The sequence below is a fragment of the Nyctereutes procyonoides genome, unplaced genomic scaffold (assembly GCF_905146905.1).
Source record: "Nyctereutes procyonoides isolate TBG_1078 unplaced genomic scaffold, NYPRO_anot_genome, whole genome shotgun sequence".
NCBI classification, from domain to species: Eukaryota; Metazoa; Chordata; class Mammalia; order Carnivora; family Canidae; genus Nyctereutes; species Nyctereutes procyonoides.
Genome location: NW_026575131.1, coordinates 48,069,034 through 48,094,757, shown reverse-complemented (window position 1 = coordinate 48,094,757; position 25,724 = coordinate 48,069,034). Strand labels below are relative to the sequence as shown.

The 25,724-nt window shown below is 47.0% G+C and overlaps 1 protein-coding gene across 1 annotated transcript; it reads left to right on the top strand.

Moving 5' to 3' along the window:
* The first annotated feature begins 1,652 nt into the window (after window positions 1–1,652).
* ZNF333 (zinc finger protein 333) lies at window positions 1,653–24,090 on the top strand. The gene is given in 10 exon segments (XM_055344335.1): window positions 1,653–1,872; window positions 8,518–8,562; window positions 8,565–8,599; window positions 10,567–10,683; window positions 11,876–11,963; window positions 18,177–18,265; window positions 18,927–19,053; window positions 19,493–19,588; window positions 20,370–20,446; window positions 21,716–24,090. Coding segments are annotated over 10 exon segments (1,992 nt in total). The 3' UTR covers window positions 22,814–24,090.
* Window positions 24,091–25,724: the final 1,634 nt, after the last annotated feature.

The window sequence follows — 25,724 nt, the reverse complement described above, 5'->3', positions numbered from 1 at the left end:
CTCCTTATCTTTTTTTTAAATTTTTAGATTTTTAAAAATTTTTTATTCTGCTAACATAGCACATACTACGATGTGTTGAGTTAGTTTTACTGGAGTAGCTCAGCGTCATCTCTCTCTCCATAACTCCCCTCCGATTCTCCACTTGGAATGCACCTGCAGGAAGGCACTTTGCAATCCTAGCACTTAGCATGTAGTAATCAACTGATGCCGAATCCGTATCTATTGAAGAAAATAATACACACACGTACTTGATATATAAAGAATATCAGGCAGCTGGTTACAGTGGTTATTTCTGGGAAAATTCAGAGACGGATTGAGACACCCCTCCCCCCATTTGAACTTCCATGTGTGCGTATTATCTATACTATATAACAAAAACATTGGTTTTAGTTTTTTTAAAAGAGATTTATTTATTTATTTGAGAGAGAGAGAGTGCACTTAAGGGCGAGTCGGGGGAGGTACAGAGGGAGAGAATCTTTCAAGCCGACTCCACGCTGATTGTGGAACCCCACTGGGGGAGGTGTGGGGGTGGTGGAGGGAGGGGTTGGATCCCTTGACCCATGAGATCATGACCTGAGCCAAAACCAAGAGCCAGGTCTAACCCACTGAGCCACCCAAGCGCCCTCACATTAGCTTAAAAAAAAAAAAAAGTCAGATTTTCTCTTGTCTTGAACATTTTTTCGCATCTTACTTTTACTGAGAAAGTAAGTTGTAGAAGACATAAAATATATACTCCTATTTTTAGAAGAAATTAGCCTGAAAAATAAATCTTACCTACCGATATGTTTTTGTAAGCATATGGACTGAACCAAAGGATCAAAGCGGAGGTGGGCGTAGGTAAGTTAAACAGTGAGCATCCGAGGATCCCTGGGTGGCCCAGCGGTTCAGCGCCTGCCTTTGGCCCAGGGCGTGATCCTGGAGTCCTGGGATCGAGTCCCGCGTCCGGCTCCCTGCATGGAGCCTGCTTCTCCCTCTGCCTGTCTCTCTGTCTATCTAAAATAAAATAATAAAATAAAATAATAAAATAAAATAAAATAATAAAATAAAAAAAATAAAATAAAAAAAATAAATAAAATAAAATAAAATATAAAATATAAAATAAAAAAATAAAAAATAAAATAAAAAATAAATAAAATCTTCAAAAAAATAGTGAGCATCCTAGTTTGTCAGCGAGATCCCACCCTATCCCAGGACCCGCCCACCAGCCTAAGCCCCGCCCCCCGCCCCGTCCATCGGGCAGATGATGCCCGACTCTACCCGCCTCTCTCCAGTCCGACCCCATCTCAGAGCCTAACCTCACCCCTCGGGGAAGGAGACTAGGATTTATCCTCCGAGGCTGGATGATAATGAAAGGGTCGTCAACATTTCCGTCACTGCTTGAACCCCCTCTGACCCCGAAAGCCGAGCCCCGGCCACTTCCGCTCCCGGCGGCCCCGAGGCCGGAAGCGGAAGTGCGCGGCGGCGGCGGACGGCGGCGGGTGTGCAGGGCGGTGCGGCGCGCTGCGGTGGGAGTGTCTCCGGCCCGATCTGCAGGTGCGGCCCTGCCCCTCGGGAAGGCGGGGAGGGCCCTGCGGGCTCCGGGAGGGGCCGGAAGGCCCAGAACCGCCGCGGGGGCTGCGGCCCCTCCTCCCCGCGGTGTTCCCCGGGCCGCGATGGGGCCCGCGGTGCTCGGCCTCCCGACCGTCACCCCCGACCCTCGGCCCGGCCCCTTGCCCTCAGGTACCCGCTGTCCGGGCTGGCAGGACTGTCGCCCATCCCTCGAAAGGGAAGTCACGGAGTGCAGTCCAGGTCCCGCAGCTCAGGAGTGTGGTGCCACGGCCCGGCCAGCTTTCACCCGTCCTCCCGGATTTGTAGGGCCCTACCCTACGTCGCGTATGCAAGGGAGCTGCTTACTAGGAACTCACGTTTTATTTCGTAGGAACGTTTCATGTCTTCTGGCTCTGCAACTCGAAAGTTAGGTCTGAGTCTGCATGTGCCGTTTGGTGTGAGTGACTTGTCAAGTGAATTCCTTTCCTTCTCCTTTCCTTTTTCTTTTAGTTCATTCATTCATTCATTCATTCATTCATTCATTCATTCATTGAGACAGAGAGAGAGAGAGGGGCAGAGACACAGGCAGAGGGAGAAGCAGGCTCCATGCAGGGAGCCCGACGTGGGACTCCATCCCAGGTCTCCAGGATCAGGACCTGGGCTGAAGGCGGCGCTAAACCGCTGAGCCACCCGGGCTGCCTCCTTTCCTTTCCCTTTTCCCCTTTCCCTTTCTCCCTCCCTGCCTCCCTCCTTTCGTTCCTTCTTTCTTCACGGGAGAGAAGCAGGTTCCCTGCGGTGAGCCTAATGCGGGACTCTATCACAGGACCTGAGATCACTCACTGAGTGGAAGGCAGAGGCTCAAACGCTGAGCTACCCAAGGGTCCGTGTCAAGTGATTTAAACAATGGCCTGTACCCTTTATCAAGGGATGAATTAGATGACAAGAATTTTTTTGTGTTTTGTTTTGGTGACTGATGGTTTGTAGTCCCTTAGCTTGGAGCCTGTTAACTGAGCTTTCCTTTCATTTTTCCTTTTCCTTCCTTTCTTCCATTTAAAAGAGCTTTTATTTATTTATTTAGTTTTTATTTATTTATTCATAGAGAGAGAGAGAGGGAGGCAGAGACACAGGCCGAGGGAGAAGCAGGCTCCATGTAGGGAGCCTGTCGTGGGACTGGATTCCGGGTCTCCAGGATAGCGCCCTGGGCCGAAGGCGGCACTAAACCACTGAGTCACCCGGGCTGCCCGAGAAAGAGCTTTTAATTTGTCTGTGAGCATCAGTGTTTTTCACTGCAAGATGAGAGTATCTTAAGAAAAGCTATCTACCAGTTATGTCACAAGTCTTACCATCAAGGAAAAGGAATATTATTCAGTTCTTCTCATGGAAGCTCCTGCCTTGGTTACCCCAAGCCTCTGGATGAATCACCACCAGGCTTAAAAAATATGGGACTTCAGGAAAAAAAAGGTGATCTAGCTTTGTTAGTACTAGGATGTGAAATGAGTTGGCCATAAATAGGATGTATTTTTTTAAATAATAGGGTTAAAACTAACTTTTGAGAAATGAAGAAAAGAAGTCTGGAAGAAAAGTAGACATCAGATTCCAGTTTTACAAGTGAGGTGTTTGTTTTCAAAAAGAGCACAGGTTCTGTCCTGCCTTTTTAGAAAGACTTAACATTGTTTCTTTCTTTTTTTAAAAATTTAAATTCAAGTTGCCAACATATAGTACAACACCCAGTGCTCATTACATCACATGGCCTCCTTAATGCCTGTCACTCCCTTACTTTATCTCCCCACCCATCTCCCCTCCAGCAACTCTGTTTTCCAGAGCCAAGCCTCTCTTGGTTTGTCTTCCTCACTGATTTTTCCCCATTTGGTTTCCCTTCCTTCCCTTATGGTCCCTTTTACTATTTCTTATATTCCACATGAGTGAAACCATATGATGATTGTCTCTCTCTCTCTGATTGAGTTATTTCACTCAGCATAGTACCCTCCAGTTCCATCCACATCGACATAAATGTAGGTGTTCGTCCTCTCTGATGGCTGAGTAATATTGCATTGTATATATAGACCACATCTTCTTTGTTCATCCGTCAAAGGACATTGTGGCTCCTTCCACAGTTTGGTTATTGTGGACATTGCTGCTGTGAACACTGGGGTGCTGGGGGCCCGTCATTTCACTACATTTTATCTTTTGGGTAAATACCCAGTAGTAGAATTGCTGGATCATAAAGTACTCTAATTTTGACTTCTTGAGGAACCTCCACACTGTTTTTCAGAGTGGCTGCCCCAGGTTGCGTTCCCACCACTAAGTGGGTTAGTTCCCCTTTCTCCATATCTTTGTCAACATTTGTTGTTTACTGTCTTGCTAATTTTAGCCATTCTCACCAGTGTATAGTGGTATCTCATTGTGGTTTTGATTTGTAGTTCCTTGGTGACATGCTATGGAGCATTTTTTAATGTACCTGTTGGCCATGTGTAGGTCTCTTTGGATAAATGTTCATGTCTTCTGCCCATTTCTTGACTGGATTGTTTGTTTCTTGGGTGTTTTTTAAAAAATTTTAATACATATATTATTGTATATATATTTAATATATGCATACACACACACACATATATATTATTGAAGTTCGATTTGCCAACATATAGTATAACACCCAGTGGTGTTGAGTTTGATAAGTTCTTTATAGATCTTAGATACTAGCCCTTTATTCAATATGGTATTTGCAAATATCTTTTTTTTTAATTTGCATTTCTTTTTTTTAATAAATTAATTTTTATTGGTGTTCAATTTACCAACATACAGAATAACACCCAGTGCTCATCCCGTCAAGTGTCCCCCTCAGTGCCCGTCACCCATTCACCCCCACCCCCCGCCCTCCTCCCCCTCCACCACCCCTAGTTCATTTCCCAGATAATTGCAAGTATCTTTAGGTTATCTTTTAGTTTTGTTGATTTTAACATTGTTTTTTTAAAGACATCTGTCTAGTGTTGATTTATCTTATATGAAGGCCCATTTTAATCTTTGATTTTGTGGTATTACATTTGTTGTTTTGTGTGTATGTGCAGCTGAGTTCCTTCTTAGGCTGTCTCTGCTGTATTGTTCTTGGAGAGTGTGGATTGTTTGGCACATTTCCATTGGGGATGCCCTTTATGAACTGGGCCTTGTACAGAGGGGAAACAATGTGACTGAAATAGATATAATATTTGCCTGTGTGGAGGTTTTATTCTACCTTAAATTAATGGCGATCAGGGTGATACGGAAACATGGAACAGGAGAACATGGGGAGGAGGTCAGGAAAAACCTCTTACAAGGGACAAATGTTTGAATCCCCCAAATGAGCCGCATATAGCTAGACAAGGGTTCAGACTCTGGAGTAAGAGTAGGGAGGAGATTTGAGAGAACATTCCAGGTGCACAGTCTCTCAGGAAGACAAGGCCTGGTGTGTTCAGGAGTTGAGAAAAGAGGGACAGCTAAAGTAGAGAAAACAAAGTGTAGATTGGATGAGCCAGGTTGGAGAGGTGTGCAGGGCCCTAAAAGCTGTGGTAAACTTTGGACCTGTTCTAAGGCCACTGAATCAGTTTTTTTTAACTTAATTTTTTTTTTTAGAAGGAAGTTCCACACCCAGGGTGGACCCCAACATGGAGCTTGAACTCATGACACAGAGATCAAGACCTGAGCTGAGATCGAGAGTCAGACACCTAACTGACTGAGCCACCCAGTTGCCCTACCACCGAATCAGTTTTATTTATTTTATTTATTTTATTTTATTTTTATTTTTTAAAGATTTTATTTATTTATTCATGATAGAGAGAGAGAGAGAGAGACAGGCAAAGACACAGGCAGAGGGAGAAGCAGGCTCCATGCCAGGACCCTGACACAGGACTCAATCCCCGGACTTCATGATTGCGCCCTGGGCCAAAGGCAGGCGCCAAACCACTGAGCCACCCCGGGATTCCCTCCAAATCAGTTTTAAGTAGGGGAATGACATGATTTTGTTTGCGATTTAGACAAAACACCTGGCCTGGATTGAGCATGACATTTAGGATGGACAAGAAGTATGGAGAGTCCATATATGTTAGTACTGGGAATTGAAATTTAATTGGCCATAAATGGGGTGTCTGGAGAGTCCATATGTGAGTTAGAATTAATTCAGGACTCATGCTGGTAGTTGGGGCCTGATGATGATTGTGGGATTGGCCAAGTTGGCATGTTTGAGAGGCATGTAGGAGGTGCAGTTGAGAGAATTTGGTTGATGGTTTATGTATTCTATCACATGTTACAGAGCAGGGATTGGCAAACTATGCCAAATCTGACCCAGTGCTGGTTTCCATAAAAAATGTTTTATTGGGACACATTTGTTTACATGTTGTCCGTGGCTGTTTTTGTGCTACAATCACAGTTAAATTGCTGGTTTAGAGGCCATTTGGCCCACAAATCCTAAGATATTAACTATCTGGTCTTTTAAAGAAAAATTTGCCAACCCCTCATTTGTAAAGTACTTAGTATGTATCAAGTGCTATGCTAGTGGCAGGATTTGGAGTCTTGATAAAGGTGGACAGAGGTTTGTATTTTGGGAATGTACATTATAGTTGGAGAGGGAGAGGCAAAATCACCTAAATAAATAAATTAGAAATCACACCTTGATAAGAGGCAGTGGAGGAAAAGGAGAGGCTGTTAGAGGTATTTTGAGAGAATATAAGAGGAGAAATAATCTTTTTATTACGTGAGAGGAACCATGAGAAATGATAATTGGCTGTGGCCTGGAAGTTGTCTCTGGGCCCAATATATTGCTTATTGGGAAAGAGTCTGTATAAGGGTTTTCGCTGGGCTGCCCTGCTAGAGGCCCATGGGAGTGGAAATACCAGAGGGGCCAAACTGTGCAGTGGCTGCTCCCCCCCCCCGTTCCCCTCCCCCCTTCCCCTCCCCCTTCCCCTTCTTCTCCTTTTTTTTTTTACCTCAGCCTCTTTTATTTATTTTTATTATTATTTTTTAAAAGATTTATTTATTTATTTATTCATGAGAGAGACAGAGAGAGAGAGAGAGACAGAGACATAGGCAGAGGGAGAAGCAGTTTCCATGCAGGGAACCCGATGTGGGACTCGATCCCAGGTCTCCAGGATCACACCCTGGGCTGAAGGTGGCGCTAAACCGCTGAGCCACCCAGGCTGCCCACCTTGGCCTCTTTTATTGCAGGGAGGACACTTAATGAGACCTTAAATCATGGTGTTGGTGTCATGGTGAGGGGACTGGAGGAGTCGGGATCATTGTGGGGAGGGGAGAATGATTATGTGCTCTGGGCCCTGTTCCCTCTCTCCTCGCTCCCCAACCAAACTGAGGAAAGAAAGGGGAGGGGGAGTGTGGAGCACCTTCGGCCTTGCCCCAGGGAACCTGGTGACCTCTTTCAGTGCTTGACCTCTGGAGGTGGGTTGGGAGGAGGGTCCCCACAGTGACCCCAGGGCTCTGTACCTAATTCTGGAGTCTGACTGCAGAATGGGGGCTCATTTAGAGTTGGCAGCAGCAGAGTTCTACACCAGGACCATCCCTTGTGAGGCCTACCAAAATACACTCGTCTGTATAAATTTAAATTAAAATACAGTTAAATTAAAAACTCCTTTTCTTAGTTGCCTGACCCACATTTCTCAAGTGCTCAATAGCTACACATGTTGGTGGCTGCCTTTTTGGAAAGCACAGACATATAACATTCCCATCATCACAGAGAGCTCTGTAAGAGAGCCTGATGTGGGACTCGAACCCGGGTCTCCAGGATCACACCCTGGGTTGAAGGCTGCGCTAAACCACTGAGCCACCCAGGGCTGCCCTCTTTTTTTTTTTTTTTTTTAAATTGAGATATTCACATACTATAGAATCCACTCTCTAAATATATGGTTCACTGGTTTTCAGTATATTCACAAAGTTGTGCTGCCATCACCAGTCACCCCCCTTCCCCATCTGCTTTCTCTCTCTATGGATTTGCCTGTTCTGAATACTTCATATAAAGAGAATCATACAACATGTGGCCGGCCTTTGGTCTCTGTCTTCTTTCATTAGTGGGATGTTTTCGAGGTTCATCCACATTGTAGTGTGTGTCAGAGCTTTATTCCTTTTAATGGCTGTATACTTTTCCAGCATATGAGTAGATCACATTTTTTCTGTTCATCTGTGGATAGACATTTGGTTTGTTTCTACTTTTTGGCTCTTGTGAATAGTTCAGTGAACATTCATGTACCAGATTTTATCTGGATATGTTTTTAGTTCTCTTGGGTTGACACTTAGGAGTGGAGTGGCTGGCTCATTTACTTTTTGGGGAACCACCAAACTGCTTTCTCAGACAGGTGCACGCACCATTTTACATTCCCACTGGCGGTGGATGAGGGTTCCTCTTGCTGCACATCATAACTCACACTTACTGTCCAGTTCCTCTTGAAATTGAACATTTCTTTGTGTGTTCTTTGTCTAATTGCTTCTTGTTTCTTTGATACGGCAATCTTTCCAGTGACATCTGTCTTAATCCACATAAGATATAGTTTCTCTCTCTCTCTCTCTTTTTTTTTTATAGCAATTCCCCTTCTCTCCCACAAGTAGCAGGTTTTTTTTTTAAATTTTTTTTATTGGAGTTCAATTTGCCAACATATAGCATAACACCCAGTGCTCATCCTGCCAAGTGACCCTCTCATTGCCCATCACTCAGTCACCCCAACCCCCTGCCCACTTCCCCTTTCACTACCCCTTCTTCATTTCCCAGAGTTAGGAAGACATAGTTTCTCATTTCCACCCTCCACACTCCTGTCAGCCAGATTCCGCACACAGCTGTGCTCTTCAGTTTTTTTTTTTTTTGCTCTTGATGTCTTCCTCCCTTTTAGTACTGTCCCAAGTTTAGGGTAAATATTTAAAAAAGAGTATTTTAAAACAATAAATAAATAAATAAATAGCTTGGTCAATTTCATATCGCTATTTCTGAAAGAACTTCGTTCCCTCCCCCCCAATTCATTTTAGACTGGGAATCTCAACTTAAATCCAAAGCATCTACTCCTGTGCAGGATATTTGGAGGAAGATTCATCCCATGATCTGCAAATGGTAAGATTTATGGGGGATTATCCTTGTTTCTTCCCTTAGGAGAAGCTGAGGAATTTGGGAGTTGGAAACGCACACCAGAGCTGGGGAGACATTTGGGACATTGGCTCAAGACATTCCCACATGGTCTGAAGGGAGTGGCTACGACATGTGAATTTGGGCAAACCCTGTTGTCTGTCTCTCAAAATCCTTTCTTCTTCGAGCGTTGCCTCAAGTAAACATTGCTGTTGGTGGAGGGGAGGCATTGCTGTTGGTGTGGGAGAGACATCGATACTATGCGGTATGATTTACCTGTCAGCAGTCATGGGACTCTTCTGCCTGTTGGATTAGCCCCATGGAAGTCACAAAATGGTAGAAAACTCTCCACATCCTTGAACTGTCAACCCGCCTAAGCAAGGCACACCTCTGAACATGCTGGAAGCGTGTCTCAATGGGACGGGGAACAGCCTTGGGTGCTCTACGGTGTTGGTGAGGTTTTTGTTGTCACACACACCTTGCCAGGAGAGATGATTCAGCCGCTTCCAGAATGGCTTCAGCAGGAGCTCTAACCTAGACCTGACAAGAGATCTTTGGGAGAGAGGGCCACCCTGATTGTAAAAGACATGGGAGAGCTGTCATGTATCTCTCCCCACTTAGGAGACAAGTCGAGATCCCACACTGGAAATAAGCCCTTTTCAAAGTGTGGAAAAGCCTTCAGGGCCAGCTGGCATGTTCTGGTGCACCAGGGAGTACACTGAGCCCCACTACCCCCACTTTGGCCCTGAGTTCCTACCTCCTCTAACTATAGGTCTTTTGCAAGGTTCGGGTTCCCGTTCTGGGGGATTTCAAAGGTGAGGGTTAGGGTTTGGAGAGAAGGACGTCCAGAGTCCAGTTTCACCCTCAAGCTGGGCCTGTTTGTCCCAGAACCAGTGAAATCTCTGGGCTCCCTCAATCTGTGACCCTCCATCTCTGTCATGGATGGTGTCAGTCTCAAGGTGTCAGAGATACCAGCCCAGTGGATGGGGTGGCAGGGCCTGGATGGTGGAGGCCTGTTTCAGTGCTTTGCTCTGAGCATGCAGAGCCTCAGCCCTGCACAGCCTGGTGTGGGCTGCAGGGCAGCTCAAACCCTCATCCCTGCATGGCTTGCATCAGACCCCAGGGCAGCTGAGACCACTCCTCACTGCCCAGGTCTTCCTCACCGTTGGCTCACATTTTTGTTTAGGTGGAGAATGTCCTCCAGCAGCTGCTTGGGAAAGGGTGCGTTGCTTTTGAGGCCCTGAGGCCTGAAAATACTGGAGCTGCTGGATTGCAGGGGTCTCATGTGACAGTATCATTGTGGTAACCCCACACAGAGCAGCCTATGCATCATTATAGAGCCCTTTGTTAATGCTTGTTTGGTGAAGGCACAAACACAGGTACTCCAGGCCCTCACTGCCCCCCATGTCTTGATGAGCAGATGGGCCCCGGGAGGGAGTACAAGGCCCAGCCCCCTACTCCCATGCCGTGTCCCCTTCACCCTGTTTCAGAGCAGGAAGAAATTGGCTTGTGTGAGCATTGGCTATAGCCAGAATTTAGAGGATGGGCTGTGGATGGCCGTGCAGATGTAAACAGCTCTGGTCAATAGTTTGGTCCTCTGATTGATGGCTGCCAAATGGACAAACACAGAACAACGTTCATATTCAGAACCGAGGGCTCTTAGCCTTTCTTCAGTAAAGCAAGTTTAGCGCCTCTGAGGGCCTGTGGTCTAACCTCCAGCCAGGGCCCCCCAGAACCAGACAGGGTCGAGTCCAGCTCTGTGTCTGCAGCATGATGAGTCCTTGAGACCCCCAGTGGCTGGTTCCCACAGTGGAGTAGGGGGTAGTTACCAGGTCTGAAGCTGCCAGACCTGCATGCCACCTCCTGATGACACTACCCCAAAGCTGGGCCCTCAGGCCCAGCGAAGCCTCAGTGCTACCTCTGTCCTGCTCAGTCCCCTCTGTGCCTTCTCCTAGGGGCCAGGGCCGGACCTGAGGATGCAGATCAGACCCACAATTGAAGGCAGGGGGACACCTTCAATTCCAGAGGACCGGCTGGCTCTCCAGGTGTCGCCTTGGTCTTCTGGATATATTGTAAGCCTGGAGGGATGTTTACTGTGAGGGCCCAGCTCCAACTAGAAAGGCTGGGCGTTCAGGATTTCTGCAAATGGGGTGGCAGGAGGAGAGGGAAGAATTTAGGATCAACTCTTGGGACCTGGGGACAGGCTGGAGGCCTAGGCTACTGAACAGGCCCCAGCACTTCTGTGTCCCTAGGGTGGTGGCAGGCCCAGTGTTGGCCAGGGGGAGGAGCTAGCACCCAGAGCCATGGCCCTGCCTCCCCTGGTCCAGCCTTTCCTCCACCATTCCTGCCACCATCACTCCTCACATGGCCTCGAAACCTGCAGCAGTGAGCGGTCCTATGATCCCAGGGCTGCATGGAGAGTGTCCAGACTGGTGACTGAGCTCTTAGCTCAGGGTCCTATGTTTCCATCCTGAGGTGGAGAGAGAGGATCAGAGAAGGACACTTTGAGGAGTGCTTTGAGTCCTCCCCACCCCACCCCAATCCGGGGAGAAGGGCTACTCCCACCTGCTTCTGTCCATCACCTGCCTCAAGGGACCTGCCACATTTTCCTCACATCCATCACCAAGTCCTGCAAACTTTTCCCCCCAAAGTATAGCTTATGTCTGACTGTTCCTGCTGTCCCCACTGCCACTCTGCCCAGAGCCACTGTTAATTCTCTGGGACCCCTGGAACTGCTCCCTACAGGCTCCCATTTCTACTGGGCCCCACCCTGGACACAGAGTCTAAAGACATCCCTTAGAAATACAAGTCAGGTCAGACACCTTTTCCTGAAGGCTCAGCCACTAGTGGAGGAGCGTTCAGATTATTTCTCCTACCACAGAGCTTCCTCCTAGGAATGACTTACTGACTGAGCCTCGTGTGTGCAGGTCCTCCTCCACGTCCTCCCACTGCCCATCAGCCTGCTGGCCATCCATGTCCCTCTTTGCCTCCAGCCTTTTCCCCACTGCTGGAGGCTGCTCAGGGGTTGCCTCCCTCAACTTGGGCCCCCTCCCCACCCCATTTTGGAGTTGAAATTCTAGCACAGTGATTAGTTTTGTACTCATGAGTTGGTTTAGTCTGGACAGGCTATATTGGGCATGTCTCAATTTTCTCAGTGTGCTGCCCAGAGCAGGGTCAGTCTTGCAAATTCAGTCAGGGTGAATATAGCTGTGAGTGGATGCCATTGATTGTGTGACTCTGATCTGTTCCTGTCTCTCTGTCTAGGGGCTGAAGGCAGCCTTGCAGATTCAGAGGGTGGCCATGCCGGTGCCTCCACTGGGTGTCCCTGAGCTGGGGATGGCTGGGGGTTCTGGTGAGTGAATGCCCAGTGGAATCAGTGGCCTGGAGACCTGCCATGCTGTGTTGTGTTCGGGAACGTGCATCTCCCCCCTTCCTTTCCCTGTACCATAAGAAGAGAATATGTAAAGTTATATCACCATTCTTTATGCATTCAGGAGGAAGGGCAGTATTTCAGGATTGACGGCTAGGAATCTTTTCTGGTCTTTGGTCTTTCTGTTAAGAAAGAGCAGCCCCTCCCCCCCCCTTCAGCTGTGGCAAAGTCCAGACCTCTTTGTGGGCAAGGTTAAATTCTCCGCAATTTTGTTGGTGCTGAAGGTGACTATTGAATTTACTCTAAATGGCATATGTTTTAACTGAGCTTATAAAGAATGAGCTTATAAAGAATTTACTGTAAATGACATATGTTTTAACTGAGCTTTATAAAGAATGAGGTTAAAACAAGCCACCTGTCCTGAGCAGTGGGGGAAAATAATTAATTCTGGAGGATAAATAACATCTTAGCTTTAATTTCAAGGCATTTATTTCCTTCCGTCTTGTCTTCTAGTGAGAGTAATATACTTTGTTTCTGAACAGTATCATCCAGTCTTGCATTTGGAATCTGTTTTATATGATTGACGGGAAGAATCTAATTCTTAGATTATGTGATGTGCTGCTTTTCTATGTCTTTTTGGTAAGCTTTCTGGGCAAGACTTTGACTTGAGGTACTGTTGAAGTACTTGGGGTACCCTGTGCTCTTGAAGTACTCTTCCAAGTGCTCTAGTTGGCCACCCTGTGATGAGGTGGGCACTGGGAGACCATCTCAAACGAAACATCGACCTCTTCCCCGTGGAGCTCACAGTCTGCCTGGGTGGTCAGATTTTTCAACGAAGTCCAGAATACAATGGAAGTGTGTAACACAAGGATTTTATCTGGGGGGCAGAGAGGAGTTTTGGGCAATTTGAAGTTAGACCATGGGTTCTTACCTGCAGCACTACTGACATGGAGGTCTTATCTTTCTGATGGGGCCATTCGGGGCATTGTAGGACATTTTGCAGCATCTTTGACCTCCTCCTACTAGACTCAGTAGTGCTTCCTGAATTCGTCCCCCAGGGCCACCATACCAAAGGATCGCTCTGAGTGGCTCAACAGCAAAAGCTTGTTTTTTCACAGTTCTCGAGGCCAGAAGCCCAAGATCAAGGGATTGGCAGGGTTGGTTCTTCTCAGGGCTGTGATCTATTCCAGACATCCGTCCTTGGCTTGTATCTTGTAGATGGTTATCTTCTTGTGTTTTCTTTTTCTATATGTGTACATATTCAAATTTTATTTTCTTATAAGGACACCAGTCATATTGGATTAGGGCCCACCCAACTGACTTCATTTTAATTACCTCTTTAAAGACCTCATGTCCGGGGCAGCCCTGGTGGCGCAGCGGTTTAGCGCCACCTGCAGCCCAGGGTGTGATCCTGGAGATCCTGGATCGAGTCCCACTTCAGGCTCTCTGTATGATTCCTGCTTCTCCCTCTGCCTGTGTCTCTGCCTCTCTCTCTCTCTCTCTCTGTCTATGAATAAATAAATAAAATCTTAAAAAAATAAAGACCTCATGTCCAAATATGGTTGTATTCTGAGGTAGTGGGTGTTAATTAGGACTTCATTCTATGAATTTTCTAGAGGGACACAATCAAGCCCATAAAAGCCCCTAGTCATGACAGCTGAAAATGTCTCCAGAAGTTGTGGCTGGTCCCTGCCCGCATCCCCCCCCCCCCAAGATCATATACAAGTCCTAACCTCCCATGTGACCGTGTTGGATGGATGCTGGGCCTTTAAGAAGGTGGTTAAGGTTGCATGAGGTCACAAAAGTGGGGTCCCAATCCCATAGAACTGGTGTCGTTACAAGAAGAGGGAGAGACATCAGAGCTCTCTCTGCCATGTGAGGACACAGTGAAAAGGCTTTTGCATGCAAGCCAGGAAGACAGCTCTCACCAGCTCAACTGTGCTGGCACCCTGCTTTCAGACTTCCAGCCTCCAGAACTGTGAGAAGTAAATTTCTACCATTTGAGCTGCCCTATTGATGGTATTTTGTTATGTAGTAGAGCTGACTGAGATACCAGACTTTGCCACATGTGCCCTGGGGGATGAGTATTGGCTTAGACCCTGATAATTCCTGTATCATTTAGCTTGGCAAGGTGTTGAGTTGTTTGGAGAAGGTTTGGGGGGAGGATTTCAGGCCAAGGAATGGCATGTGTAAAATTACTCAGGGTGGGAGGCAGGCGGAGAAGAGCCTGGTGTACCCAGGGTGCCCACAGAAGGCTCTTTGAAGGGAGCATAGGGAAGGGGAGAGTGGTGTGAGCTGACTGGAGAGGATTGGGCTCTGAATCATTCAGGGGCTACATGCCTAGGCTTCCAGGAGGAAGCCTAGGAGGATGTGTTTGGGTGAGTTGTTCCATGCATCTGCAGTTTTAGTAGAACCCTCCAGCACCTGGAAGGTGGTGGGGCCTCAGGGAGGATCTGAGCATTGGTTGGAAGCAGTGAGGAATGGAGTGGTAGTGGCCTAGGTCAGTGATGAGTGCAGAGTGGGTGTGGCAGGGTCCCTGAGACCACGACTGGTTGTAGCCATTTGCTAGGACTCTTAGCCTCAGCCCACAGTTGTACTCATGGTGGTGATTTATCACAATGAAGGGGTGCAGAGCCGAGTCCACTGGAGCATTAGGTGAGGTCTGGGGGAGTCCAGGCACAAGCTTTGGAGTCCTCGGCCAGTGGAGTCACTCAGGACTTGCTTAATACCCCCAGCAACAAGCTGTGACAACACATGTGAGGTGATGTTTACAGGGAAGCTGAGTAGGGACTTGGTGCCCAGGGTTTTCACTTGGGGGCTGGTCACGTCACCACCCTCTGCCCAGCAAGAACCTGACTCCTGTCAGCATGTACCAGACTCCTGGAAGGAAAGCAAGTGTTCAGCACAAACCACAGTGTTTGTAGAAACAGTTTAAGCAGACTGAAACCCTCTTACCAGTTAGGGTGGTGAGAACCCTTGGAAATCCTTGTTCTCAGGGGCCAGCAGTCAGGCCTGTTGTGTTAATTCTTGTCTACATGGTAGGGAGCTATGCAGTGATTTAAGACATATGCAGGAGGTTGGTTGAATTAATTTGGTGAATCCTGTATGCTTTCATTTACGAGACAATTCAGAGCATTCATGTGCCAAGCACAGTGTGGGGTGGGGGTGTGAAAGGGAAGGGACCCAGGCTTGTCCTTCTGAAGCTTCCAATCCCATGAGGGTAGCAGAAGATACATGCCCAAGGAAGCCAATAACCATATGATTACAAATAGGTAGGGGCTGTGAGGAAAGGGGGAGGGTCCTTCTAGAGAAAAGGATACTGGGGAGGGGAGGCACTCTGAGGGAGTGACCTTTCTGTAGATTCAAAAGGGGAAGCCCTAATGTGGCATTAGCGATGGTGGGGACAGGGGTAGGAGGAAGGGGTGTGGCGTGGGAGTGGGGGGGAGGTGGGTGTTCCCTGTAGAGATGCCATCATCTCATCATCAGAGGTGGGTTTTTTTTTTTTGGATTAATTGTTGAGGTCAGCAGAGTATCAAGGGTGAGATTTCCCATCTGAGGCAGGGATGTTCCTTCCTGAGATCAGAGATATTGGAAGGAGAATAGGCTTTGAGAATGAGATTATGGGAGGTCGGGGGAAGGTGGGGGGGGTGGAGGGATGAGACAACAGAAATGCATATCTCACATTTCTAGAGGTCAGAATTCTTAAATCAGGGCATTGGCAGGGCCATGCTTCTGTGAAGCCTGTAGGGAGTCTCCTTCTTTGCATCTGGTGGCAGGTGGCAATCCGTGGTGTTCCTTGGCTTGTAGCTACATCACTTGGATCTCTGACTGGTTGTCATGTTGCCCCCTGCCCTTGCATTGTCCCTGCTTCTGTCTTTTCTCTTCTTCAGACACCAGTCATACTGGGTTTGGGGCTCATTCCATTCCACTGTGACTTTGTCTTAGTTCATCATATCAGCAAAGACCTTGTTTCCAAATAAGATCACATTTTGAGGTACTGGGGGGTTATGACTTCATAGTTTTTTGGGGGACACAACTCAACCCATTACGCTCTGCCCTCTGGTCCCCCTACCCCCAAATTGGTGTCCTCCCCACATACGAAATACATTCAGATGATCTCGACCCCCCCCCAAAGTTTTTACCCATTCCAGCATCAGCTGTAAGTCTCAAATCACATCAACTCAAAAGCCCCCAAATCCTCATATGAATCATCTAAATTGGGCACGGGTGAGACTCAGGGTGTGGTCTCTCCCAGGGGCAAAATTCTTCTTCATCTATGAACCTGTGAAATGAGAAAACAAGTCCTCTGCTTCCAAAAGACATTGGTGAGACATGCACAGTGTACACATTCCCTCTCTCAAAGGGAGAGAAGGAAGGGGTCATGTCCCAAGCAATCTTGAAACCCAGCAGGTCAAGTTCAAGACCTAACAGCAGCCTCTGTCTGTGATGGCAGCCACCCTGCCTCCCAGCTCATGGTGGATGAATACCCTGGAAAGATGAGTGGGGACATGAGCTGGTGGTGTGGAGGTGGGGCCGGAGTTCAGGGTAGAGAATCAGTCTGGGGGCTTGGGCCTGGTCAGGCTGGGTTGGGAACTGATGCCCAGAGTGGGTGAGATGGCCTGCTAAGGCAGAGGTTGAGGGAACTGAGAAGGGTGAGGGTCTCGTACAGGAGATGGAGCTGGGGGCGTGGTCACTGAAGCCTGGGGAGGGTGGGCTTCAAGGTGGAGGAATTGGATGACCAGAAACATAGACTAGACCCTCATCAGGGATGGGGGTCACTGGTGGCCCAAGTGAGGTGCCTGTCCTTGGAGGGGTGATCGTGAGTGAGCAGGAGGTGAGGAAATAGACAGTGGTTGGTTGCAAATGGACAACCATTTGTACCCCCGCCCCCCCAAACCAGTGGGTAGGGAACAAAAACAGTATGTAGAAGGAAGAGCAGAGTGTTTTGTCTTAAAATGTGGGCCCCCAAAAAGGTATATGTATGTCCTAACCATCAGCACCTGGGACTGGGACCTTACTTAGAATAGGTCTCTGTGGCTGCCATCGTGTTAAGGTGAGGTCGGGATGGGCAGAGGCAGGGGGGCTCATCCAATGTGACTGGTGTCCTGTGAAGAAGAGAAAGTGTCAGGAGGAGATAGGAACACGCAGGGGAGAAGATGGCCATATGACAATGGACGCAGAGGTTGTAGGGACACAGCTGAGGCCAAGGAGCACCCAGGATTCCGGAGTCACTGCCAGAAGCCAGGGAGAGGCGAGGAAGGATTCTGCTCAGTCTCAGAGGGAGCACGGCCCTGCTGACACCTTGGTCTTAGACTTCTGGCCTCTAGAACCGAGAGACAGTCTGTGGCTTTCAGCCTCAGTTTGTGGTACTTTGTTACAGCAGTCCCGGGACAGGAATACGTGGGGTCAGAGATTGGACGTGGTTCAGGTTTTCTTTTTTTATTATCTGCAATTTATTTTATTTATTTGTGTGATATGCATTATATTTTAGGTGAGGGTTAATTTCTGACGGGGAGGTTCCCATCATGGGGGGAGGTGAGGGTGCAGGGAGGTAAGGGATGGTGTGTGTGTGCAGGGTCACTTGCTCATCTGTAATAGGCTGGAGCCAGGGGCCCCGTGGGGATGGAGGAGTTGAAGGCAGGAAGGGGAGACGATGCCTTCTCACCGACAGACTTGGGGTGGTGGCAGCTCCTCTGTCCCCTACTTGTGGTACGTCTTGGGGTGCTCCTGGCCCTGCAGAGTGGAGCAGAGGAAGGGGCCAAGCAGCTAGGGAGGAAATGCTGCCCCAGGGCTGAATCAAGGGGCGGGGGGGGGGTGCCCCAGAAACTCCAGAGTCTGTTGGTGAATTGAGACTGACTCCAGAGATTTGGAATAGAAGAAATATGTGTGCGTGTGTGTGTGCGCGTGTGCCTGTGTATCTGTGTGTCTGTTGCTGTGTGCATGTGCCTGTTTGTATGTGTATGTGCATGCACATGTATGTTTTGTGTCTGTGTGTGGATTCTGTGTGTGTACTTGTGTGTGTGCGAATGTGTGCCTAAGCACGTAAGTGCATGTGAATGCGTGTGTGTCTCCCATACATGTGTGGTCCCTGTGAGTATGTGCATATGTGTGTGCACGTGTCACTTGCGCTCGGGGTGGGCAGCACTTGGTCCTGTGAGTATACTCACTAGACCATGTGGCTTCCATCTTCTGTAGTTCTGCTTGCGCAGGACCCCACCTGGCTCCAGAAGGAGAGCACAGAGGAGGAAGCTGTGGCTCCTGGGGTACTGATCACCTGTCTGCAGGTAAGTAAGAAATCCTTCTTCCTCTTCTTTCTTGCTTGGGCCCATGTCTTCCTCCCTTGGCCTGGATCTTCTCAATCGCACAGGACTGGTCTCCAGGCCTCCAGGCCTCCAGGCCTCCAGGCCTCCAGGCCTCCAGGCACTGGACCTCTTGTAGCGGAGGGGGAGGTGTGTGGGACAGTGCAGGCAATGTTCTCACTGTTTCATTCAGACTTTCCCTCATTGTGGAGTGCCTCATTCTGCTGAGTGTCAGGAGGGAAAACAGAGCAAGGATGTGAACCTCCTAGGTAACTGTCCTTACCTCCTAGTCTTCAGGGTCTCTCAGGGCAAACAGTAGGCATTTACCAAATACTTCTCTCTTTCCTGTTACATGCTCAGGTCTGCTGGACCCTGGAGCCAGAAGGGAATAAAACTGCCATGGCTTCCTGGCTAGTTGCCTTTGATGCCACACCTCTGGATGCTGACCCTCAGGGAGAAAAGAGTAGATAGAGGAGAGTTCTAGTTCTGGGGCCTGAGCCAAAGGGAATATTCTGAGAAACCTCAGAACTCTGTCTGAGAATCCTCTACATGGGTCTCCTTTCCCTAGGCTGGCTGGCCCCTCTTCAGCCCCTTGACTATTGGTAGGGGTGGCCACTGGCTGACCTGTAATGGATATGTGTTTCAGGAACCAGTCACCTTTGCAGATGTGGCTGTGTTGTTCACCCCAGAAGAATGGATGTTTCTGGACTCTGCCCAGAGAAACCTGTACAGAGATGTGATGCTGGAGAATTATAGGAACCTGGCCTCTGTGGGTAAGGCCAGGCTCGTTACTTCATCTACGCACTCCTGCAGCACCTACAGGTTCCCGGAGTGTGCTGGTTTGGGAAATCAAGAGGTGAAAAAAGAGACAAATCCTGCTCTCATGGTGTTTGCAGTCTAGGGGCTTCCCTGTGGAAATGAAGATCTCTCTGCTGCTCTGTTTCTCCATGGTTAAAAGTTTCTGGGATTTTCACATGTGTCTCTCAGTGAGGCCCTGGGTTTTGGGTATTGGAGAATCCCATTGTCCTTTGGGACCCAGTGAGGGAGCTTGTACTTCGGTTCCTTAGTGAAAGAGCTCTGCTATGCCTGTGAGAATGTAGGCGTGCTCATTTTGTTCTTCCCATCCCCAGTGGTCCTAAAGACTTAAGAATATTGACCTTGGTTAATGGCAGGCATGGTCTGCTCACATCCTGCATCTTTCCCTATGAGCAGGCGATCAGCTAGGCAAACCTAGTATGTTTTCCCATTTGGAGCCAGGAGAAGAGCTGTGGCCCACTGAGAGAAGAATCTTCCCAGGAACCCATCCAGGTGAGCAGCAGGCAGATCATCTGAGCATCAGCTCGGATGAGTGTTAGGTTTGGAAATTGTCAGTAAGGGAAACACTTTCAGTGCCCTTGATGGAATCTTTCTTGGAGTCCATCTCCTCTCCTTTTTATCTCTAATACTTTACTTTGGCACCCTAGAATGACTTGTCCTACTTACTCTTCATATTTATCATTTCCACGTGCGTATTTCATCACGTGTGTCTTTTAGATGTACATAGCACGTGTATGCTTTATCCAGGGCCTCTGCACCATATGTTCTTGCTAATACTTTCTCTCAATTTCAGTCTCAGTCATCACAGAACTCTCTCTCGTAACCTATCTACCATCTCCATTCCTTGTTCCTATGGTTATGTGACTCCTTACATAGCCAAATACCTTAAAATTTCCTTTACTCTTTGATACATTCCTCTTCACAATTTCCTCACATAGTTAGAACCAGTTTTTATTTATTTTTAAAAAAAATTGTATTTGTGAGAGAGAGCCCATGTACATGAGTGGGAGGAGGGGCTGAGGGGGAGGGAGAGAGACTCTCATGTAGACTCCCCACTGAGTGCAGAGCCTGATGCAGTGCTTGAAACGGCCCTGAGATCATGACCTGAGTGGAAATCAAGAGTCAGACACTTAACTGACTGAGCCACCCAGGTGCCCCCAGAAACAGTTTTTTAAAAAGAAGACCTACATGTGTCCTGCTTACTTGTTTGGTTGCTTTGACCCCACAGTTACCTTCCCTGTGCACTGAATTTTTCTTTTCTTATTCATTCCAGAACCTCCAATCCAACCCCAAGTTTCAATTTCCAACCAGGATATTTTTGCGGAGATTTCATCCATTGGCATGAAAAGGGTAAGCTGCCCAAGGATTTTTATTGGTCCTCTGTTGTAGGACAAGTCTGGGGTTGCTGTAGTTTAGAAAAGTAGCACAAGAGGTCAGAGAGAGAGAGAGAGAGATTGATTCAAGGTGAGTGGTGCTCACCCGGGGAAAGCAGGTTCTTGAGTCTGTGAATGTCATGAGTTGGGGAGAACCTTCTACGTAGATCAAGGCATGTATCTTCCCAGAGTTCCCCCAAGCAGCCATGTTCATACATGTGAATAGATAATCAATTTTTTTTATTGGAGTTCAATTTGCCAACATATAGCATAACACCCAGTGCTCATCCTGCCAAATGCCCCCCTCAGTGCCCATCACCCAGTCACCCCAACCCCCCGCCCACTTCCCCTTCCACTACCCCTTGTTCCTTTCCCAGAATTAGGTGTCTCTCATGTTGTCACCCTCACTGATATTTTCACTCATTTTCTCTCCTTTACCTTTATTCCGTTTCACTTTTTTATATTCCCCAAATGAATGAGACCATATGTTTGTCCTTTTCCGATTGACTTATTTCACTCAGCATAATACCCTCCAGGTCCTTCCACGTCGAAGCAAATAGTGGGTATTTGTCGTTGCTAATGGCTGAGTAATATTCCATTGTATACAGAGACCACATCTTCTTTATCCATTCATCTTTTGATGGACACCGAGGCTCCTTCCAGTGTGGCTATTGTGGACATTGCTGCTATAAACATTGGGGTGCAAGTGTCCCAGCGTCTCACTGCATCTGTATCTTTGGGGTAAATCCCCAGCAGTGCAATTGCTGGGTGGTAGGGCAGGTCTATTTTTATTTCTTTGAGGAACCTCCACATAATTTTCCAGAGTGACTGTGTACCAGTTCACATTCCCACCAACAGTGCAAGAGGGTTCCCCTTTCTCCACATCCTCTCCAACATTTGTTGTTTCCTGCCTTGTTAATTTTCCCCATTCTCACTGGTGTGAGGTGGTATCTCATTGTGGTTTTGATTTGTATTTCCCTGGCCAGTGATATCAAATGTTTAAAACTTAATTTGCCCTTAACTCAGCAAAACTCTGCATCTTAGAGACCACATGAAAGTAATGAAAATGAGCTTTTTGTGGGAGAGTGTCCACTTGAAGGGACTCAAGGTAGAAATGATCTATACTCACTAAAATGGTAAAAACTTCAGTGACAGAAATGCCCTTTCCCTACCCATAATTCAGCTGGGGGAGAGTGTCCATGAATGTAATAAAGCCTTTGGTCTTCCTTTTTTCCTCAATTGACAGGAGCAACCTCAGACTGGACAAAAACTCTATAAATACAGTGAATTTGGGGAAGCCTTTCATGGCATCAAACCATTCTTCCAGTACCAGAGAATTCATGCTGGGGGAGACCACTATGAATGCCCTGAGAATGGAAAATCCTTCTTCCAGCCCACTCACCTAATCGTGCCTGAGAAAATCCATCGTGGGGACAAAACCTATGCGTGTAACAAATGTGAGAAATCCTTCAGATACAGCTCCGACCTAATCAGGCACGAGAAGACTCACACTGCGGAGAAGTGCTTTGAATGTCAGGAGTGTCGGCAAGCCTTCAAGTATTCCTCCAATCTGCGGCGCCACCTGAGGACTCACACTGGAGAGAAGCCCTTTGAATGTGCCCAGTGTGGGAAAACCTTCACGAGGAATTTTAACCTCATTCTGCACCAGCGAAACCACACTGGTGAGAAGCCCTATGAATGTAAGGACTGTGGGAAAGCATTTAATCAGCCATCGTCTCTGAGGAGTCATGTGAGGACTCACACTGGAGAGAAGCCCTTTGGATGCAGTCAATGTGGGAAAGCCTTCAGGGAGCACTCGTCGCTGAAGACACACCTGCGCACTCACACCAGGGAGAAGCCATATGCGTGTAACCAGTGTGGGAAGCCCTTCCGGACAAGCACTCATCTGAATGTGCACAAGAGGATACACACTGGGGAGAAACTGTATGAGTGTGTTACCTGTGGGCAGGTCTTGAGTCGCCTCTCAACGCTCAAAAGTCACATGCGAACCCACACTGGAGAGAAGCCCTATGTGTGCCAGGAATGCGGGCGTGCCTTCAGTGAACCTTCCTCCCTCAGGAAGCACGCAAGGACCCACACCGGCAAGAAGCCCTATGCCTGTCAGGAGTGTGGGCGAGCCTTTGGTCAGTCTTCACACCTTATTGTGCATGTGAGAACCCACACTGCAGGGAAACCCTATGAATGCAACCAGTGTGAGAAGGCCTTCAGGCACAGCTCTTCACTGACTGTGCATAAAAGGATTCACGCTGGGAGAGAGAAGGTTAGGAATGGTGGCCTGCCTTTAACAGTGTCCCATCCGTTTGATGGGCCTCTTGCTGATTGACTTCCAAGTTTTAAAAATATATACGTTCCAGGCTATAATCATCTGCCATAGTACTTGTTTCACCACATCACATGTTTTGATGTATAATATTTTCATTTTGGTTGAAATCTGAATATTGTCTTAGTTTCTATTATCACTTATTCTTTGGCCCGTGAGTTATTTGTAATTAGATTTTAAAATAACAGGACATGAGTATATTTTTATAGAGGTATCATTACTTACAGTGAAGTGCATAAATCTTAAGTATACAGTTGGAGGACTCTGACAGGTGTACATATGTATATGTAGCCAACACGCCACTTAAGATCTAGAAATTTCTATCCTTCTGGAAAGTTCCTGCATGTATATGTATATGGGTATTTTTTTTTTTAGGTTACCTTTTTATTGTTGGTTTCTAATTTAATTATATTATGAGCAGAGAATATGGTCTTTATGTTATTGAATGTTAGGTATCTGTTTTGTTTTAGAGCGGCATATTTTCCTAGTTGCCTATCAAAATTGCCCCTCTTCCTTACAAAAGCACTTAGGTTTTTTTGTTCAGATTGGTAACGTGAACTATTAAACCTCTATCTCCTGGTCCTTGCAGCCAGGGGAGGCCATGTCCCCCAGACCTGGCCATTCTAAGTATAAGTAACTAGGTGTGACTCCTTGGGAAGATGTTGCAAAGGAACATTTAGCCAGATCCCTCCACTTCTTGCCCTTTGTATAAACAGATATGATGTCCTGTGCTTGAGGAGCCATCCCATGGCCATGAGGGTAAAAGCTACAGGCTAAAGAGAGTGTGGCCAGAAGTCACAACCAACCTGGTTCCCCAGTTGATATTTTTGTGTGGCTGCCCTGGACTGTTTGTTTCTGGACATCTTCTTCCATGAAAAAGATGCACTTCTTTTTTTTAAAATTTAATTAATTAATTAATTAATTTATTTTTATTTTTTTATTTTAATAATAAATTTATTTTTTATTGGTGTTCAATTTGCCAACATACAGAATAACACCCAGTGCTCATCCCGTCAAGTGCACCCCTCAGTGCCCGTCACCCAGTCACCCCCACCCCCTGCCCTCCTCCCCTTCTACCACCCCTAGTTTGGTTCCCAGAGTTAGGAGTCTTTATGTTCTGTCTCCCTTTCTGATATTTCCTACCCATTTCTTCTCCCTTCCCTTCTATTCCCTTTCACTATTATTTATATTACCCAAATGAATGAGAACATATAATGTTTGTCCTTCTTTGATTGACTTATTTCACTCAGCATAATACCCTACATGACATTGCTATTTTGGGGAAGGGGTGGGAGAGGGTAGGGGTTTGGTTTATTATGGCTGAATGCAGTATCTAACTGATGGACTTAGTATAGGGTCAGTTTTCATAAATGCTTCACTGATGGTTGAAATCAGTGCATTGTATTTTACATATGTCCACTAAATTGAGCATATTATTTGTGTTTCAAAATCTATAGATTTATGCATATTGATCAATATCTTAATCTGTTTGGGCTGTATAACAAAAATACTGTAGACTGGGGGCTTATAAACAACAGAGCCTTTTTCTCATAGTTCTGGAGTCTGGAGTCCAAAATCAAGATGCTGGCAGGTTTGATGACTGGTGAGGCCTGCTTCATGATTTATAGATGGCCATCATTTTGCCTGGTCCTCATGGCAGAAAGAGAGCAGGGAGACACTGTGGGGTGTCTTTTATAAGGGCACTAATCCCATTCATGAGGGTTCCACCTTTATAACCTAATCACCCTGAAGTCCTCACTTCCTAATACCATCACTGAGTGGGACCTAGGCTTCAGAATGTGAATTTGGGTGGGGGTGGGTGGGAGGCACAAACATTCAGTCCATATCTGTCTTTGACTGTGCTGAGACAGCTACGTTAAGCTCTCCCACCATGATTGCTGAATGAATCTTGTAATTCTGTCAATCTTTAAATTTAAATATTTTGAAGCAGTAAATTAAGTGAGAGGGTTTTTGATATTTGATGTTTCCAGCAAATTGTCCCTTTTATTCTTAGAGTGACCATCTTTCTCCCTACTGATGAATATTCAACCATTCATTTTCATAACAGCCAGTTGTCATTTGGAGCTTACTGTTACCAAGATAGTAGATGCCACTCTAAGCTTTGAAACTTTTAAGTTACTTATTCCCACAATTTGAGGTAGATACCATTATTATCCCCAGTTTACAGATGAGGAAACTGAGGCCCAGCCAGTCAAGGTGAGTTAACCAAGTCACACAGGTGGTAAGTGATGGAGTCTGGCTCCAAAATCCAGGGGCTATACACAGTGCTTTATCCTAGGGGACTTTTCTTCCTTTGTACCTGTTCTCACAGTCTCGCAGGGGTCTGTTTTTGTTTTTTTGGTTTTGGTTTTTGTTTTATAGGAAGAGAGAGAGGAAGAGGGAGGAGCAGAAGTACAGGGAGAGAGTTTTAGGCAGGCTCCATATCCAGTGTGGAGCCTGACACAGGGCTTGATCTCACTACCCTGAGATCATGACCTGAGCCAAAATCTAGTCAGATGCTTAGCTAACTTAGCCACCCAGGGGCCCTGTTGTATTTTAGAATTCTAGGGCACCCTGGGTGGCTCAGTTGGTTAAACATCTGCCTTTGGCTCAGGTCATGATCTGAGCATTTTGGGTCCCTGGGGTCCAGCTCTGCATTGGGCTCCCTGCTCAGTGGGTGAGTCTGCTTCTCCCTCTCTCTCTAACCCCCTGCCCTGTTTGTGCTCTCTTTCTCTCAAATAAATAAAATCTTTAAAAAATTTAACAAGTATAATTTGTGTAAAAGTTCATAAATCCTAGTGTACATTAGTGAATTTTATATGTCTATATCACCATATCAAGATATTAAATATTTTCTCTCCCCAGAAGCTTCCTTTGGGCCCTACCTTGGCCAATAAGCCCCATACACAGGTAA